Genomic DNA, 20,479 nt, shown 5'->3' on the forward strand with positions numbered 1-20,479 from the left:
TCCACAAAGTTCCAAAAAGCAAAACTTGAATTTGCCTCATGCTGGCCACTATTTACATAGCATTTACATTGGATTTACAGCTCTTTACATAGCCTTTACATTGTTTAAGTAATTATAAGTAATCTAGAGGTGATTTAAAGTATATGGATGTGCGTAGGTTATATGCAAATTCTACGCCATTGTATTTAAGGCACTTGAGCCTTCTCAGACTTTGGCGTCTGTGAGGGTCCTGGGACCAATGCCCTGCAGCTGTCAGGGGATGACAGTATTTCCTTTAGCATTTAACACACAAAGAAGGAAGGTGGCAGCATAAAGAAGTTAAGAGTATGAGTTTTAGAGTCACATAGGCTGTGGGTTCTCATCCTACCTCTGGTAATTAATAGACTACGCAAGTCAAGAAAGTTTTCTGAAGGTTTAGTTTTCTTATCTGTTCCATGGTGAAAATAATAGTACCTATTTCATAGGTTACGCAGTCCTGACCCATGGTTAAATGCTCACTGTGTGTTTGTTTCCTTCTCTTACAGAACGAAGTAATACTGATAACTAGTATTTATAGAAAATTACTATGGGATAGGCTAACCAGAGCAGCTAGTCCCAAACCCAGACTCTTCACCCCTGTACCACACGACCTGCCATTGGCCAGCTCCCAAATAGTCTCCCTTCAGATGTACTGTGATGTGGCTATGAGACAGCTAGTAGCAGCCACAGTGCTTCATACTCACCATGCCAGCCCACCCTAAAGTGGTTAAAATGAATAAAGTTGACGAAAAGACCATGTGGCATCTATCACATCAATCCCCCCTGCCATTGCCAGTGTTCCAGAAATATAAATCCTGTCCCCATAGTTCTGTTGTGTGTCTTCTGTTCACCCTAAGTGGACTCTTTTTTTTTTAATTCTATAGTTAAAATACACTTCCTCTTCAGTGATTTGAAAATGACTAACATATCTGTAATGAATGCTGAAGTCATTACAATTCAGCAACATTATGTTAAAGTGTATTATTATTTATTTTTTTGAATTTTATTTTTTTATACAGCAGGTTCTCATTAGTGATCCATTTTATACATATTGGTGTATACATGTCAATCCCAATCTCCCAATTCATCACACCACCACCACCACCCCCTGCCACTTTCCCCGCTTGGTGTCCGTACGTTTGTTCTCTACATCTGTGTCTCCTCAATGTCTGCCCTGCAAACCGGTTCATCTGTACCATTTTTCTAGGTTCCCTAAGTGGACTCTTTTTAAACAGCCCAGATATTGCCATTGATTTTCTGAAATGCTAAGGGGAGTTTAAAACTCCTGATTACAGCAGAAAGGAATTCATTGCTAATGACTCCACAGGCCCAATTTACATAAAGAGCAGCAGGAAGAGGGGTTTTCCAGGAGTTTAGCAGTTTCTCTCTTTGGAGAGGTAGAAGTTGGTTGAAGAAACTGACCTTCAACTGTCAGAATATGACCTGGGAGAAAGTTGGGACAGGCAGGTCTGTAAGCAGTTAGACTGCTAGATTTTGGTGTGTGGCTTAAACATGGTATCAGGGAGAAGAACAGGATGGGGTGGGTGTGTCTGGAGGTCTAGTATGGCTCTGCCACCCACTGACTAGGCTCTGGAACACCTGGAACACATCACCTCGCCCTCTCGGAGCCTCAGGTGCACATGGATGCATTGAATTAAACCTGGGTTTTCTCAAAGTGTGGCTCAAGGATCGGGTCCCGACCTCCTGGCTCAAAATCTGTAAGGACTTGTTTTAAAATGCACAGGATTCCAGGACAACTACTGGTCTACATGAGCCCTGAGCTGGAATAGGTATTGCCAGGCTTAAATGTTTTTGACTGTGGAATCTCAGCATAACTTCTGATAGTTCTGCACTATCAGAAGTTATGATCTGTTATCATCACTGGGATCTGTTGTGATTACTATTACTCTATTGCTATTACTCTGATTCCAACTCAGTTCTGCCTGAGTGCAGGGTCTGGGCTTTCAAAGATCAAGCTGGGCTGCCTTTCCTAGTAGCCTTTGTCAAAGTAAACGGCCTTAATCTTGGCATCCCTCAGGGCAGCCAGTAGCTGGATTGCACCCCCCATGTGATGGCTGAGATACTTCCTCTGTCCCTTTATAGTCTAAGGATCAGGGAGGTGACTTTCAAGGCAGAATGAGCTGCTTGATGCATTCAGGAAAGTAAATTTCTTGCTTCCATCTCACCCAGGTAGTACATAGCAGTTTCCTCTCATCTTCATCACATTGCCTTCCACCCCTGCGGCTCTGCAAAGAAAAAACCTCATCACTGTTTTTCCTCCCTTATCTAGAATTTCTACAAAGATAATAATCGGGAAGAGATGTACATAAGGTAAGATTTTTGTTTTCTAAAACCCAGGCCTGCTGTGTCACTCTCCTGCCCAATATCCATCGATGGCTCCCCGCTGCCTTCAGCATAGAGTTTCAGCATATCTTGTTGACACTCAGACCCTCTTTGTTCTGATTCCTATCCATCTCCCCAGATTCAACTCCTTCCATCTCCTACAATCAGCCCCCCAAATCCACTTGGAGTTCTCTGACCTGCCATGCTGTTTTGCTGTGGATTGAGCTGGTGAATTGCACTTGCGTTTGTTACAAGATTGGCATGCGGAGCCCTAGTCCAGGGTTGGTAGTTAGAACATCCGCCAGCCCAGCTCTGAAGGGAAAAAAATACCAAGATGTATGATGCCCGCTTCTTTGTAGGCATTTAAAAGATATGTATTTGAACATCATATGAAGGATTTTGGGGGGACATTCGGCTGAAGCAAAGAACTCCCTTGCCAGTGTGTCTCAGGATCTTATTTTTTTCCTCCAAAGTTTTTTTTATTGGTACTTTTACTCATTACAAAAATAATACATACTTATTACCAAAGAAACCTCATAAAATACAGACAAGCAAAACAAAAAATGAAATAAACTCCCATAATCTGTACATATTCCCAGACCTTTTTATATTTATGTTTATATATAGATCAAATTCTATGCATGCCTAGTTTCTGCAAAAATGAGATCATATTGCTCATAATTTATTCTTTGCTTGACAAGAATTCCATGTCAACAGAAGTATTTCCACTTAATTTTTAATGAAACTATAAAATTCCCTTTCCAGAATACACCATAATTTATATAGCCAATCCTATGTTGTTGAATATTTAGGTTGTTTCCAACTTTCTTCTATCATAAATAGCACAATGACAAAATTCTTGGACATACATATATCTTTATGCATCTCCTTATGAGACAAAAGCCTGCAAAGTGGCATTGACTGTAAGGGTTAACGACCAAGGCCCTTTCAAGGCTTTTGACACATTCTATCAAAGACCGGAGACTGCAAGTCCAAATTCACTCTGCAAAATACTGCAAATATTTTTAGGTACTTAGTTTAGCATTATTCCAGAAATAAGAACTATCATTTGGAAAAAAGATAATTCCATAGGTTGTCCTGAGCTTGGTTAGTATTTATAACATCACTAGACATGACCTATTGTAGTGGCATGGGGCTTTGGATCCAAAGGGCCTGGGAGGCTTTACCTGTTTTCCTCTGTGACCCTGGATAAATCACTCAGTGTCTTCGGGCTGAGGTTTCCCCATGTAGAATGTTTCCGGTCTGTTCTGAGGATTAAATGAGATGCTACAGGTAGAGTGCCTGGCACATGGTTCTCTCCCCCAACATCTTTTCTTTTCTTCCCATTTTAGAAACACAGATGGGGAATCCCAGATTTCCATAAGTTTTGGAGATGTGAATCCTATAGTAATCTAGGAAGACCACATTTGCCTAAACCAGACATTGTAAACAGGATATAGTATGAAAATCTGTCCTATTTGGCAGGCATAGTATTTAAAAACATTTTTAATTGGTTGCCAAATTTTAAAACTCTAGAGATGTTACATAAAAATCAAAATTTCCCTCTTCTGAAAAACTCAGAAGGTATGACAACACTGGGCCCTCATCCTGTCCTGACGACCACTGCCTAGGCTAGGCGGTAGTGGCCCCTTTAGACGGGGGCAGGAGTGCTCTGGTCATGACATCGTTTCCATTCCCCATTGAACTTCATCCCATCCACCTCACTCAAGCTGCCCACCTGGCATCTGTTTGCATTCAAATCCCTAGTCGGGCCCATCAGGGTGTCTTCCATTGGGCTCTGTAGTTGATCACCAAACCCTTGAGTTGACAAAGGATAGGAGGGGGTGCCTTGGCCAATTAAGGAGTTGAAAGCAGCAGGGAAGCTCTCCCTCTGACTACTCTCTTCAAATTTTTTGGACCCAGTCATCAGGAATCTAAGAGACCAAGGCCAGGCAGGTGGAGATAAGACAGGATCTGACCATCTACGCAGGGGTTTTTAAAGGTTGACCGCAGGCTCAACACTCCTTACACACACGCCACGTGGAGTTTCCCTGAAAGCTCTATTGATCAGCAGAAAGTTAGGGCAGCAGGAGTGACTGTAGAGGCAGAAATAGCTGCTATCAAAACCTGGTTCTGTCTATTTCTAGCTCTATCTGCTCGAGTGTAGGTCTCAGTTTTCTTACCTATAAAAGAATTGTTGGGAGGATGAATTGATATAATATATAAAGCACCCATTAGTAGAATGAATAAATGAATGAAGACTCTCTCTTGGATGCTCCTCTACTCATCCTCTTACCTTGGGATCCCAGCCCAACTGTCACACTAGGGGAACCTTTCTAGAAGCCCTACCTGGATGAGTCCTGCTCTCGTAGTACCATAGACCTCTCCTTCAGAGCATTGATCACAGCTGTATTTTTGCAATTACTTATTTGATTATTTGATTGATGCCTGTCTCTTTTCCTAAATTATAAATCCCAAACCCTGAGAGTGGCATCTGCTTTTGCCACCATTTATCTGTAATGCCTGGTACAGCCTGTGTGCTCAGTACAGCTTTGCTGATTGAATAAATAAATGAGCAAAAGGTCACTAGCTCATTAGTTATCAGAAACCACTAATTGAACTTTCTTCCCCTTAAAATCTTTGGCAGTCCCTACCCTGAGTTCAGGCAGCCTCCATTTGGCCCTCTGGCCATGTTTTATGTAGCCAGGGACATTCAGCTCTAGCTCCTCCTTGGGTGACATTCTAAGCAGAAAGCTTTCTTATAAAAGGAATCTAAGCCTGAGCATTGAGACTTGCTTTGAGTACAGATGCTTGAGAAGCCCTTTGTTCCCTGTAGTTAGACAGCCCAGGCAGAATATTGGCATGGTTACAGACAGCACCTTTCCTCTTGGAGGAAGGACCAAGGGCATCACATCACAGCATCTTCCCTTCACCAATTACTGAGAGCTGAGTTTAAATAAATGCTCCTGATGACGTGCAAGTCACCAAAGCAGTGGGGGTTTTTTGGCTCTGGATTCTGTTTCCAGCAGTGGCAGGAGGGAATGTTTTGTAGAAGAACGTGGTTCACAATGATCGTAGATAATGGCTGTCACTGCTCAGCACTGGCTACGGGCTAATCGCTTTCGGTGCATACCCACATTTATGAGCAGCAGTGCAGGCTGTCATTCACAGAGCCTTTTATACACGATCTGCTTGTCCCTTTATAGGCCCAGCAACTCTCTAGGTAGGTTCTCTGAGCACTGCCATTTTACAGATGAGCAAACTAAGGCACAGAGAAGTGAATTCACTGCCCCTTAATACTTACTATGTATCAGGTAATTGACCTAAGCTCCCTTCCTTTGTTCTTGTCCTGTTCTTAACACCTTTCAACCGTAGACTCATTCTAGGATTCAGAAGTGGATTGTCACATTGGAAAAGGGTGGGAGATGGGAATGTGATTACAGTTGAATAGTAGGTTCTCTCTGCTGACGGCTCCAGGCCTCCACGTGAATATCCAGTCTCTAGCCCCTGGTCCACTTCCTTTGCTTATCAGAAAATTCAGCTCCTTTACATCTAGAGAGCACTGAAGAGAGGGTAGGAGTTGCCCTTTACAGTGCTGTGGCTTGTCCATGCCCTTGGAGTCGTACAATGATTAGGGCATAGGCTCTGAAGGCAGTTAGACTGGGATCACGTTCCAGTTCTTCATTCATTAGCACATGACCTCTGACAAGCTATTTATTTCTCCTTGCCTGATTTCCCTTGTTGTATTGCACTGGGCAGAGTCTTCAGTATCAAGTTGAATACTGGCTGGAATGTTACCTAACTTCTCCAGGCCAGAATTTTCTTATCTGTAAATGAGAAGTCTCGATGGACCTATTTTACACGATTGTCAGACAGATTAAGTGATCTGAGGCATTCAAAATACTTAGCATGGTTCCCGTCATACACTAAATGCCCCACGAGTGCTAGGTGCTATCACTGTCACCCATGCGAGTCTGGATAGAGGGAATGGAGGACTCCCTTGTGACTCAGTTGTTCTTTCTGGCCTGGCCCTACCACCTGCCTGCTTATTATTGCACCTGGTGATTTAGCATATTTCCCCAAACAGGTACCTGTACAAACTCCGCGACCTTCACCTGGACTGTGACAATTACACAGAGGCTGCCTATACACTCCTTCTCCACACCTGGCTTCTCAAGGTACTGCCTTTCCAGTAAAGGGGATTCATGCTGGGATCCCCATGGAGCCCTCACAGCAAGTTGAAGAGTGAAAAAGAAAAAGAATTAGCCAAATACATTTTGTTCTGCTCTGTGTCCCCAAACTCTTAAGCTGGCAGGTTACTTTTCTGCACTGCTTTGTCTGGTCACATAAGGTTTCTAGTGACCCTCACATTCAGCAGCAACAACAACACCCGAGATACGTCTTGCAGTTTTACATAACATTCTAACTGTTTTATATAACATCCAAACATCAACTGTAAATCATTAGCATGCCCTGTGAGCTGTTTTTCTTCTCTTGAAAGTGCTGCTGGAGCAGGACAAAGTCTGTAAGATTTCCTTTGGCTTTTGAAGTGCTGAGACCATGTCTTGCAGGGTTTCGGAGAAAAATCCTACAAGCCATACACATGAGCCAATGGAGAGTCAAATAAGTGTAACTCCACAGCAATGAAGAGGCGCTTCCCGTGGAAACGGCAGACCAGCATCTCTCTGATTGACACTCAGGGTGACAAGGAGGCCGGCAGGGGTGTTTGCAGGGCTTCCTCCCACTCCTCAGCAGTAGGGGAGACACCTGCCTCAGGTGACTGTGTGTGTCCTCTCTCCGCAGTGGTCAGATGAACAGTGTGCATCGCAGGTCATGCAGACAGGCCAGCAGCACCCCCAGACCCACCGACAGCTGAAGGAGACGCTCTATGAGATCATCATAGGCTACTTTGACAAAGGAAAGGTAATTGGTCCCTGCCCTTCCTCTCTCCGTGGAAAGCCTAGCTACCAGAAAGGATTGTTCTCTCCCATATTTTACACCCAGTCCATCTGCAGGTCTGGTCAGCTCTCCCGCCCGACCCTAAGTCTGATCACTTCTCTCCATCTCCATTCCTTCCACCTCCATTCAAGGCACCAACATTGCTCACCTGGACACTCAGTGAATCCTAAGCAATCTCCCTGCATCCTCTATTCCCCCCAACAGATCATCCTCCATATGGGAAACGGTGATCATAAAACATGCATTGGATCACGCCATTGTCCTGCCTACAGTCATCTCAAATGGCTCTCCCAATCCACTTAGAACAAATTACACAATCCCTCCCATGACCCATGAGGCCCCACACGAGCTGTCCCCTGACTACTTCTCTCATTTCATCTCTGCCAGGCTCCCTTTTGCTCACATGCTCTATGCCAAGCTCTTTTCCACCTCAGGGCCTTTGCACTTGCTTTTCCCAGCTTAGAACATTTCTCCTCCATATCTTGGCCTCCTCCATATCATATCCTCCATACCATGGCCAGCTCCTTCTCACAGCTCAGGGTTTTGCCCAAGCAAAGGATGTCATGTCCTGAAGGAGGCCTTCCCACACCACCTGAGACACAGCAGCACTCCTGCCCTGAGTCACTCTTACTGACTTATCTTCAGAGTACTTATCACTATCAGACATGACCTTGATCGTTTTGTTTTTGCTTGCTCATGTCTGGCTCCCCACTTTAGAAGGCCATGAGCACAGAGACTTGCCTTGTCCACTGCTAAGTGCCCCGTAGCTAGCACAGAGCCTTACATATGGGGCCTAGTAGATATATATTGAATAACTTAATTAATTGAATGTATGAATGACATCATGGTACCATCATTGATCTCTAAACAGCAAGAACAGGATGTTTTGTTGGGTTTGGTCTGGAGGTTGGCCAGACCTGCTACTGCCCATCCTCCAGTCTCCAGTAGACCTTCAGGAAACACCAACCCAAATGCCGTAGGAAGCATAGCACGGTGGTTAAGTGCTCAGGCTCTGGGTTTCAAGCCTCGTTCCTCTACCACCCACAATCTCCTTGGCCTTTCAGAGATTCCAATTCCCCATCCATAATAGTGGGACATTAACAGTACGTACTTCCTAGTTGCATTGTGAAAATTAGGTGAGAAAATGCATGTAGAGCACCTAACAGAGGACCTGGTACATAGTAGTAGCTTGTTAAATTTTAACTGTCATCGTTATTACCTACTCTGCCCTCGAGGCCCCAGTTGACTGGCCACTTCCTCTGTCAAGTTTTTCTTGAGTTCTCCAGCTTCCGTACAGCTCTGCCTCTCCTCTGAATGGCAAGGCCTCTTACAGTTCATCAAGACACAATTTAATACTTAATTTTGGCCTGTTCTGTCACTGCAGTTCATTGCATCTGTCTTAGTCTGATCTTCCCACCTTCCCTGGAAAGATAAAATGAGGTAATGTCTGTGGAAGGGCTTATAAATTCCCAGGAGTTGAGCAGTTGGAGAACACTGTCTTTATAATTTACAATTATAAGCCTCTTGAGGGCAGAGACTCTGCCATCCCTGGAACCTCCTGTCCTGCTGCCTCGATGTCAGAGCTTACTCTTGGTTTATGAGCTGACTAAGTCGGTCACAGTGTGAAAGCCCCAAAAGGACATGTCAAGCCTTGTCCTCTGCCAACTATCCAGTTCAACCCACTCTGTGCTGAGCAGAGAGGAAAAAGGCATAATCCCCAGTGTCAAGGGGCTTATTATCTAGTGGGCAAAGCAGACATACCGATTATCATCTTTTTTTGCACATAACCCTTTGGTGTCGTGCAATAACGGGGAAAGGAGGCGGGAACAGGGTGGTATTAAAGTACTTTGGGAGCAGAGAGGAGGGGGCAGATGGGTATAGCTCACCCTGGAAGCCACTGCTGTCGTAGCTTCTAGAATGAAGCCCAAACTCTTTAGCATCCCTTTAACTTCCTTTCCCCATATCTCCCCTCATGGAGACTCATTGATCTAGACACACACAATGACTTTCTACTCCATAAGTCCATCTGTCATTACCTGGTGGACTCCTCTACATCCCTCAAAACCCAACTAGTACATCTGTTTATGTGTGTGCTTTACACACTTCTGTGTCATGAAAGCAGAGACTGTGTCTTGGCCATTTTTATCACTGTTCCGTCAGTGTATACCATGCCCAGAAGCCAGCAGATGCTCAGTAACTAATGTATGAGACTCAGGGATCAGGGACTGTCAGAGGTCTTAGTGACCACATGGGCAGACCTGAAGGAAATTCCAGGTATCTGACTCCCTGCCTGTCCCCCTCCTTTGCCCCTTAGTGATCTCTTAACACAAGGGGAGAGTATTTCTGGCATATTATGGTGGGAAGTTGGCAAAGACCTCCACTTGAGCTGAACAGTCCCCTGGCCCGGCCTGGGGGTTTTAAAGAAAGCCCCAGGGACTTCCCTGGTGGCACAGTGGTTGAGAATCCTCCTGCCGGTGCAGGGCACACAGGTTCGATCCCTGGTCCGGGGAGGATCCCACATGCGGTGGAGCAGCTAAGCCCGTGTGCCACAACTACCGAGCCCACACACCACAACTACTAAAGCCCACACACCTAGAGCCCGTGCTCCGCAACAAGAGAAGCCACCGCAGTGAGAAGCCCACACACTGCAACACAGAGTAGCCCCCTCTCACCGCAATTAGAGAAAACCCACGCACAGCAACAAAGACACAATGCAACCAAAAAAAAAAAAAAGCCTCAGCCCAGCCTGGTCTGTGGACTTGATTCCTCCTGGCACATAAAGCATTTTTATGCTGCTCACTAAGCTGTCCATGGGTTTACAGCCGTGGCTCCTCCACTCAGCACTTGCCTTTATTTATTTTTATGCTTGGATGCAGAGAGAGCACTTTTGCGACAAAGCACACACTGTGTTTTGGCAACGTCGCCTCTCTCCTCCCCCACCTCCCCCAGCTTTTCCATTAAGGTGCATCTTCCATTTTAAGCCAAATGTGAAATGTAATGGGTGTCCCTTGAGATTGCCAGATCTCCAGCCCACCCAGCACCTCCCTCTGCCTCTCTGCAGAGGTTGCTGACCCCTTTGATCAAGGATGGAATGATAATCTATTAGTTTCAGTCAAAACGGAGCAGATGAAAAGGACTCCCTCTGTCCAGAGTTTGTTTTTCAGATTTTTTTTTAAAGATGGAAAAGACCTATTTAAAAAAAGTTTTCATCACTCTTTTTCATGCTGCCCCCTGCACAGTCACCCTAAATAACACCGTTAAGAAGTGATGGATGGGTATAAAGTTTCATTTACGCAAGATGAATAAATTCTAGACATCTTCTGTACAACATTGGGCCTATAGTTAACAATTCTGTATTGTGCATTTAAAAATCTGTTAAGTGGGTAGATCTCAGGTTGTGTCCTCACCACAAGTTTTTTAAAAAGTGAGAGAAAGAGAGGGAGGGAGGGAGGGAGGGAAGAAAGTTGGCCAAAGGAAAAAAGAAAGTGACGGACTGGCAGAGTGGAAAGATCCTAAGAGCGAACATCAGGGGAACTGGATCTGGCCTCAGCTCTGTCCCCGGAAACTCGCTGCCCTCTTACTTCTTTGTGAACCATTTCTCTTTGGGAAATGGGGTTACCACCTCCCTGCCCCACCTGCACACAGGGAGCTGAGGCAGTCAAATGTTCATTTACTGAGCACTGCTAAGGGAGGGAATGAAGCACAAGGTCGAGGGTCACACTCGGGTGTGCATCCTGGCCCTGCTTTTGGTTGGGCGTTTGACCTGGGGCAGATGCTCTGCTGATCTGAGCCTCCATTTCTCACCTGGGAAATGCAGATGCTACTAGTCACCTCTCAGGGTGGTTGTGAAGATCCCGAGAGCATGTAAATAAAGTATCCAGCCTCGTCTATGGGTGTTCCATTATTTATCACGAAACTAGGGTGAGAGGCAGAGGGTAGGTCTGCTTCCTGGGAAACGCTCAGCTCCCTGGGTGTGGGACTGGGTTCGGGCCAGAGTAAGGCCTGTGGCTCAGTCCCAGGAGAGAGCTGCCCTGGTCCCTTCCTTAGCAAGGGCTCTGCAAGCCTGGAGGTCCCCCTAACCGTTGTCTCCACGACCTTCCTCGTAGATGTGGGAAGAGGCCATCAGTCTGTGCAAGGAGCTGGCGGAACAGTATGAGATGGAAATCTTTGACTATCAGCTGCTGAGCCAGAACCTGGTAAGCTGTCCCCAGGGGGAGCTGACTGCCCTGGAGGCTGGGTGCTCAGGGCCTCAGCCCGGCAGAGAGGCTGGGCAGAGGGGGAGGCGGGGCGGGAAGCCACATGGGGTTAGGACACCAGGAAAGGAATGGAAGTAGGGCCTGAGCTGAGCCAGGCTGTGCTGAGTGTCTCCCTCCCAGTTGGAAATATTTCCAAAGGGAGGTCTTCTGGGAAAACTCATCAGTTTCTCAGATGGAGCGTTAAGTACCTGCTTGGCGTTGGGGCCGCTGCTGTTGCCCACCCAGTAAACACTGTGCTACATTTGCAGGAAAATTCCCACAAATCACTAGGCCAATTAAATAAAAACGCAAATGCGCGCTTTCTGATTAACAGGTAAATCACATTAAAATGCTCCCCATCTGGCCATCCCCATTAGCTCCTTGAAGCTTGTGACTTGGTGGTACCAGTGGAAAGTGGGGGGAAGCCAGCCTATCCTGCTTATGCCGCAGAGGCCAGGGCTTGGGGGTGGGTGACCCCTGCAGGGAAAATGCAGAACTTTTTGTCTGCTCCCCCCACTCTCTTCCCACTGGCCTGAGAGCCAGGACCCCAGGGCCCCATCTGAGCCCATTTTGAGATGCCAGTCCAGCTGTTCGTAGGGAACTGTAAAACGAGAGTCAGAATGTTGGAAGAAGATTGATAGCTTTTTCTGGTGGGGGCATGGACATGGATTATAGTGTTCTAAGGTATGATGCAAACACACACACTACTGGCACCAAGAAACACTTACATCTACCTGAGTCTGTCCACATAGTTGTTTGTGGGTGTGGAGGCACGCACGCCTTCTAAACGTGTGCAGTGCACAGGCACACACAGAGCACACATCCATGCACACACACGTACCCAGTACACACTCACGCACACGCTGATGGGCATGCACATCCGTGCACCAAGCCCACGTCGCACAGGCTTCATGTCCGGGGCCACACACATTTATCTTCCATGTTGTGTCCAATTTAAGATGCACCAGTCTATTTTACGTGCCCCATCATGATTTCTCTCCAGTTAATAGTAATTGGGAGATGCCATTAGGTGTAAAGTAAAACACAAACTATTTTCAAAGATGTTAAAATATGAAAAACACACACCTCTTGGAACTGATGAAATATGTTAGGTGTGCATACACAGGAAGACATCTATATCCGGAAACACTTATCCATCCATAGGCCGTCACAAACACACTTCCAGTGAGAGTGGAGTGACGATGCTGCTGGGGGCTCTGAACAGCTGGCTGGATTCAGTTCCGTACTTCCTGGCTGCGCTGTGAGATACCATTTCTTTATCTGCAAAACAGAGATACAATTCCATGGGATTGTCATGAGGGCAATGCAAGTAAATGTGCTGGTGCAGGTAGCGTGATTAACAGGGTATCTGGTTACGGCCATTACTATTAGGATTACAGACAGTTCCATGACTATGCAAACACGTGCACTCGGCACATTGGTTCTGGTGGAAGGATCCCATCTTAACTGTGGCCTCTTGGAGTTGAATGTGCCTTTAATACACATCTGTGTTGTCACAAGCTGTGAGTTTTCTTCTTCCAGGTCCAGCAGGCAAAATTCTATGAAAACATCATGAAAATCCTCAGACCCAAGCCAGACTACTTTGCTGTGGGATACTACGGCCAGGGTTTCCCCTCCTTTCTCCGGGTAAGTCTGTGGGTGACGCAGACACAGGCCAGGGACCCGCGGCCTTGGCATCCCGGCTCTCCCTCTGTGCTTTGAGGCTCTGCTTGTGCTCAGAACCTGTGCCCTTCTCTGTCTGAACGCTGTCCCCACCTTCACACACACCCCAATTCCCCTCCATCATCAGCACCTCAGCCACCCCCCGTGTTTCTCTACATACACAGCAATCAGAGCTGCCTTGTGAGGTAGTGAGCACCCCATACTGGGAATGAGGTGCTCAGAGAGGCTGGAGGAGCTCTGCTACCCAGCAGGCACTGCAGAGCACTAGTTGTCAGACCTTTTGGTCTCAGGGCCATTTTTTCTCTGAAAAATGATCAAGGCCCCTGAAGAACTTCTGTATTTGTAGATTTATCTGTCTACATTTACGATACTCAGAATTAAAGCTAAGAAGATTTTTAAATGCAGTTGTCCCTTGGTATCCACCAGGAATTGGTTTCAGGACCCTCTGCAGATACCAAAATCCAGTACTCAAGTCCCTTGTATAAAATAGTGTAGTATTTGCATATAACCTCCTAAGTGCTTTAAATCACCTCTAGACTACTTATAATACCAAATACAATGTAAATGCTATGTAAATAGTTGCTGGAGTGCAGCAAATTCAAGTTTTGCCTTTTGGAACTTTCTGGAATTTTTTTTCAAATATTTTTGATACACGGCTGAATCCATGGATTAAGAACCTGAAGACACGGAGGATTAACTGTACCCATTTATTTAAAAATAAGAAGAATAAACCCATCATATGTTAACATAAATTAGATCTTTATGAAAATGGCTGTATTTTCCAATAAAAAGTTAGTGCATATAGTGAGATTGTTTCATATTTTTGCAAATCTCTTAAATATCTAGATTAAGAGAAGGCAGCTTAGATTCTTATATCTGCTTCTGCATTCAGTCTGTTGGTGATACCACACATCATGCAGCCTTAAATGTATACTCATGAGAGAATGAGAGTGAAAAAGGAAAATGGCTGTTATGAAAAGAATTTTAATCTTGTGAGGCCCTGACGGGGTCTTGGGGCCCCTCAGGGATCCCCTGGAGCACAGTGTCTGAACTGCTGCTTTCCTGGATTATTGATTCATCAGGGAGAGAGTTGCGTTAGGTCAGCTGAAGACTTCTCTTCTGGTCTTTGAGTCTGTGGTTCAATCCTCAGGTCAGGGAGATACAAAAGAAACCTGACCTCCCCTGATTGAGTCTCGTCAAGGAGACAAACCACTCACCATGACCAATCGGTGTGGCAGTCAGGGTGGCCCTCCGGAGTGAGCTGCAGAGGGGGGAGCTAGTGAAGGTTTCCTGCATGGAATAGAGATGACTTCCCACACCTGATCCTGCATCACAGACCCCTGGGGAACTTGTTAAAAGTTCACGTTCCTGGGTCCCACTCCCACAGACTCCATTTCAGCAGGTCTGGAGTGAGGCCCAAGAATCTGAACTTCTAGAAGGCTCCTAGGCTTTTGTGATGAGAGGCCAGGTTTGGAAACAAACACTGATATATAAAGGTCAGTGGCAGACATGGGTTTGGACAGAAGAATTTAGGGGCCATTAGAGGCAGCACAGATATGGTCTAAAACAGGGTTTCTCACCTTCAGCTCTGTGGACATTTTAGACCAGGTGACTCTTAGCTGTGAGGGCCTGTCCTGTGCACTGAAGGATGTTCAGCAGCACCCTGGGCCTCTACCCACTAGGTTCCAGTAGTGGCCCTCTCTGGAGCCGTGACAACCAAAAATGTTTCCAGGCATTGCCAGCATCCCAAATCACGCCCTGTTTGAAAACGACCAGTCTAAAAGAAGCTAACATGGTCAAGGAGCAATAAAGAGCGTGTTTCCACAGATCCAAGTGGTGAAGGACCTGAATGCTGGTCCCTTCCAGCCCACAGGTCCAGCCCACAAGGTCCATTAAAGGCAGGAGGGAAACTGTGTGGTCAAGTAAATGGGAGAGTGGGTGTGACACAGTGAAAGCTGAGTGAGGAATTATTCTGGAAGCTGCACTTAAGATCGTTGGAAGAAAAAGTTCTCAGCATCCATGATCTCCTCTCCCTTTAGAACCCATCTTTTTAAAGAAGTGGTGTGTCTAGCTAGAAGGTCAGTGACTTGAGCTCTTCCTTTCTTTCCCTTGGGGAGAAACAGAGAGTGGAGAGATCTATAGAAGGTCCCCATGACAGGCCTCCCAGCTTTGCTTGAACCATCTCCTCCAAGGCTGGGCCCTGGGATCTCTGATGGGTGTCATTTCTCTGCAGAACAAAGTGTTCATCTACCGAGGGAAGGATTATGAGCGAAGAGAAGATTTCCAGATGCAGCTGATGAGCCAGTTCCCCAACGCAGAGAAGATGAACACAACCTCTGCCCCTGGGGATGATGTGAAGAATGCCCCAGGCCAGTGTATCCTTTAAGAACGCCCCAGCCAAGGGCCAGGCATGGGCAGCCCTGCCGGGACTTCAGTCCACAGAGCCCCGTCTTAGAGCTCAGAACTGCTGCCAGAATCATTGCAGTGGTGCCAATATTAGTGTCCAGTGTGGGATCCAAAAAGAACCCATCTCAGGAAACTCTAAATGTTGCATTCATTGATAAGTTCACTCACTCACTCATTCCTTCATTCTTGTGATGAGTACTGCCAGCCCTGACTCTGCCAAGCCTTGTGCAAGGCATTGGAGACTACACTCACAAAGGGGTTCTACCTCCAGGGAGCTTTCAGTGTAGCAAGTAAAAGACATTGAACAGCTAATTGCATTGTTAAATATGCATTTAGAAAAACGTGATCAATGCTAAAAGAAGGCCCTTCAGCTTGCCGTGATTGGGAGGGCAGGGAACGCGCGTCCTTGAGGAGGGCGATGTTGAAGGTGAGTTAATGAGGCAAAGCTTAGTGGGAGGGGGGAAGAATGTCCCAGACAGCGGGAAGAGCCGCCATCCGCAAAAGCAAAGGTTCCGAGAACTGGAATGGTGCCACATTGCCCTTATAATAAAACCAAAATCCTGACCAAGGCCTGCGAGGCTGTCTTCCATCATCTGACCCCTTCCTGTGTCTCCAATGTCCTCGCCTCTGACTCTTCCTTCCCTTTCTCTCTGGCCACACAGATCTTGTTTCTGTTCCTTAAACATGCCCAGCTTGTTCCCGCCTCTGGGCCTGTGCATTTTCTTTCCCTCTGCTTGGAATGCCTTTCCCCCAGCTCCTTTCTCACCCATCAGATCCTAACTCAGTGTCACGTCCCACAAGAGGCCTTCCCTGGTCCCCTTATCGGAAGCCTTCTGGACTCTGTTATCTGAAACCCTGTTTGTTTGCTTTAGAGAATTGATCTCAATCTGTCGTTATCTGTTGTGCTCTCAAAGACAGAACTAGAACAGAAGCTCCGGGAGGGCAGAGACCTGCGCTGCCATGCTCACTGCAGTAATCCCCGAAGCCAACTCTCAGAAAATACTTGCTGGTTAACAGAAAGAGAAAGAAAACAAGGGAGAAGGAAAAAGCAAGAGGAGATAGATAGAGAAAGGAAGGAGGGAGGGAGGTACCACCGATGGAGCCAGCTCTCTGGAGCACACAGAAGGCCAAGGTGACAGGAGATGGTGCTAGTGAGGTTGGGTAGAGCGTGCTGGAAATGGGCTCCATTGCAGCAAAGCATAATGTTCATAAGGCCGGTTCTGACGCTGGGCTGGGTCAGGGCTCAGGGGGTCAGAGAGGGTACAGACCCAAGGATAAGGCAGACAGCTGAGCGACGGGGGAGGGGGTACGTTAACCTAGCCTGGCTCCTGTGTTGCACCCTGTAGCACAAATTAAGTTACATCCTTTCAAATGGGGCTGACAGGTTGCATGGCTGGTCTGCTAAGTCTGCCGAACCTTAATCCAAATATTTTCCACTCGCGTGATAAATATTCATCTGTAACCTTTTCATTGTGCTCGCCTGCCCTTCATGCCTGCTCTACCATGGTTGTTTGCAGGAGGAAGTGCAACCGGTGGTGGGCCTGGCTGGTTACAAATGGGAGTTTGGTTATAGGCGAGACATGGGATTAGTACTAAGGCCCTTCTAAGTGGATATCCTGGTGTTGAACAACTCTGTGACCTTTTAACTCGTGGTGGGAGGGGAGAGCTCGTGTGACTGGGCCACGTCATTATACGCAGGCCTGATTCAGCTCCAGGAACCAGGTAGAAAAGAGAAAGTGGGAGGACTGATATTTGCTAAATATCCTCTTCATGCCACACATGAGACTGAGTGTTTTAAAACTAATTTTTCTAATCCCCATACAACCCTATTAGGTGGGTATTGATTTTCCCTATTTTATAGAGAAGGAACATACAGGGCAGAGAGGTAAGGTGGTTTGCCTAGGGTTACAAAGCTAGTTAATGATGGAGTTGAGATTTGAACTCCAAGATCTGTCTCAAAGTCTGCATTCTTTCTGTAATGCCATTGTTTTGTTTAAGATTAGTGAACAGAATGTTCTTTATTAACTATTGTAACATGATGGCGTACCAGGCATTTTCACGCATTGTTTCATTTTATCCTCATAGTAATCCTGTGAGTTGGGTAGTATCACTCTGCATTTTGCAAATAAGAAAACTAAGGCTCAAGAAAATGTAAGCAGCTTATACCAGGTCCCAGGAATTGATGGAACTAGGATTTGAACTCGGGTCGGATTTTTGCCAAAATCTAAGCTCTTAAGGCTCTGTTCTCTTGCCTTTACGTGTTGCAAAGCTGACAAGCAGTTTGAAAAGGGGACAAATCTCATGTCTTCTCACTTAGGTATCCAAGTAGTAGAAGACATTTGAAAGCAAAGGTCTCTGTTGGGTGTCTCCCGTCCCCCGCCCTCTCCTCTGCCTAGACCTTGGAGCTACAGTTCCATGTATAGATTCAGCACGGCTCCATGCATACATTCAGCACATGGTGAGAGAGTCAAGCCATGCATCCTGCTGGACGTGATCAGAGGGCTCTGATGTCACTGGCTTCTCCAGGACAGGTTTGGATTCTTCTCTTAGGCCAAGTCCAGTTGCTAAGATCAGTAGACATGGTTTAGAACCTACTTTAAAATAGGGGTTGGCAGACTTCTCTGTAAAGGACCAGATAGGACATATTTTAGTCTCTGTGGGCCATGTGTCTCTGTCACAATTACTCAACTCTGCTGTGGTGGGAGAGCAGCCGTAGGTAGTACATAAATGGACGGGTATGACTGTGCCCCGATAAGACTATATTTATGAACACCGAAATTTGAATTTAATATATTTTCACACGTCACATAATACTTTTTTTCAAATATTTTAAAATATAAAAAGTATTCTTAGCTGTGAGCCATACAAGGACAGGCAGTGAGCAGGATTTGACCCGAGGGCCATAGTTTGCCAGTCCTGCTCTAGACTTAATCCAGGGTGATTTCCCTCCCAGAGAAGGCTGTTTGCTATTTGACTTGAGAAGGAAGGTAGTTTTCCTGATTATGGAAATCCTCCCAGTGAGGTTTATTCATTTGTGTTAAGTGTTGCTCGCTCTTGCCCTCTCCTCTGTGTGTGTGTGTGTGTGTGTGTGTGTGTGTGTGTGTGCACGAGCGTATGTGTGTGTGTCTCTGTGTCTCTCTGTCTCTCTCTGAGGCACTCTCATTTCATGTGGAAATACTCTTCAGAGGTAAAACAGTTAAAGCCCCAAGACATTAGTATGAAGTGAACTTATTGGGGGAGGGGGATTAAATTTAACTTGGAATTATATTTCGGCCATTTCTTATGTGTGAAAGAGCCCTAGCCTCTGCATCAGAAAGCTCACAGTCTGGTGGGGAAGCAACAGAAGGGAGAAGAGAGGGAGCTGGAGAGATAAGAGTCCTAAGTACAGATGCGTTGCTTTGGAGGGTCAGGAAGGAAAAGGACACCTGGATGAGGATAGATTGAATGTTCATGGAGCTGTGGGGAAATCGTCCACACAAAGGGAACAGTATAGTCTGTTGGATACTCAGAGATAATGGTGGGAAATGAGTTGGAATCATATTAGAATATCTGAATACTCCATATTCAAATATTGGCATATTTGAATGCCCACAAGAGGAGTCTGTGATTCCTTAGTTGGCAGAAGTGTCAGGCTTAGGGGAAGAGTTTTTGGAGTTATGGTGGTCATCAGGTAGAATAGAGGGATGAGAGTACTTGGATACCTGAAGAAGAGAGATGGGTAAAGAAGCCATGGAAGGTAGGGAAAGGGAAGTAAGGTCCAGGGATGGGACCAGTGACTACTGACCTTGTTTATTTGGCTTGCCATATTATCGATTTACAATGAATAAAGGTCTAGAATAGGCATGACAAAGATCTGGCACACCTGATGCCTCTCCTGTATCCTGTGCCCATGGCAGGCATCACTAATCGATCATGGACCTCTTTCCCACTGAGCCTGGACATGGCCTTACATTCCTGCCCCAGACAGTTACTCTCAAACTTTCAGAGTTGGAGTACAAAATGAATGTATTTGCCTTCTCTAAAGCAGTGCTTCTCAAACTGGAGCGTGCATATGAATCACCTGAGTATCTTATAAAATACAGACTCTGATTCAGTAGGTCTGAGGTGGGACCTGAGATTCACCATTTCTAACAAGCTCTCAGATGGTGATGCTGCTGGTCAGAGGGCTGCACTGAATAGAAGTCTGGAATCAAAGAACCCTGAGCTTAGGGTTAAGAGACCCCAATACAGGCCCTTGCTCTGTGCTCACAAGCTGTGTGACCTTCAACAGGTTGTCCAGCTTCTTTGACCTTGATGTCCTTGTCTCTGGAAAGTATGATTCACGTTAACAATGCTGCTCAGCAAAACCGGAGAGATGAAAGGAGACCATGGGGAGACGTGCGCTGCAGTTGATGGACAGCTATAAATGCATTAGGCGTTATTCTTGTTAATGATAATAATATAGCAATGATAATGATAATTAAGGACTACTAACCAACTGTTAGCAGAGGCTGAGCCCTGGCATGGGTTGCAAGTGACGGGCAGCTCTGACAAGGACCACGGTGACTGCTAACTGGTCACTAGGACCTAGTTGGCAGCCAGCACGCTGAGGTTGGTCACTCGTTAAAAACTTGGGCCCAGAAGGACTGTCCTGGGAGGTCTCACCTGGGACCTGCTGTGCTTGGAACTGTCCGCCCGACCGAGACGTTGTGAGCTCTTAACTGCGGGAATCACAGACATCCAGTGTTTCACTGTCCAACCCGTCTTGGATGAACACCCAAGGTTCAAGAATAAGCCGGTGCCTGACCAGATTATGAAGTAAGCCCCACAGCTCCGGGGAGGGAGTGTTGGGGAGG

The 20,479-nt window shown here is 46.2% G+C and overlaps 1 protein-coding gene across 9 annotated transcripts in view; it reads left to right on the forward strand.

The window, feature by feature from the left end:
* Positions 1–20,479, forward strand: part of DOCK2 (dedicator of cytokinesis 2) — a 416,438-nt gene that overhangs the window by 370,875 nt on the left and 25,084 nt on the right. For all 9 annotated transcript variants that reach the window (XM_079918428.1, XM_079918432.1, XM_079918434.1 and 6 more), the window contains 7 exons: positions 2,309–2,349; positions 6,449–6,539; positions 7,165–7,284; positions 11,427–11,516; positions 13,098–13,202; positions 15,472–15,613; positions 20,360–20,441. In XM_079918428.1, the coding sequence (XP_079774554.1) occupies positions 2,309–2,349; positions 6,449–6,539; positions 7,165–7,284; positions 11,427–11,516; positions 13,098–13,202; positions 15,472–15,613; positions 20,360–20,441 (671 nt within the window). The remainder of the gene's footprint in view (positions 1–2,308; positions 2,350–6,448; positions 6,540–7,164; positions 7,285–11,426; positions 11,517–13,097; positions 13,203–15,471; positions 15,614–20,359; positions 20,442–20,479) is intronic.

This window comes from Stenella coeruleoalba (genome assembly GCF_951394435.1).
Source record: "Stenella coeruleoalba genome assembly, chromosome: 3".
In the NCBI taxonomy this organism is placed as follows: domain Eukaryota; kingdom Metazoa; phylum Chordata; class Mammalia; order Artiodactyla; family Delphinidae; genus Stenella; species Stenella coeruleoalba.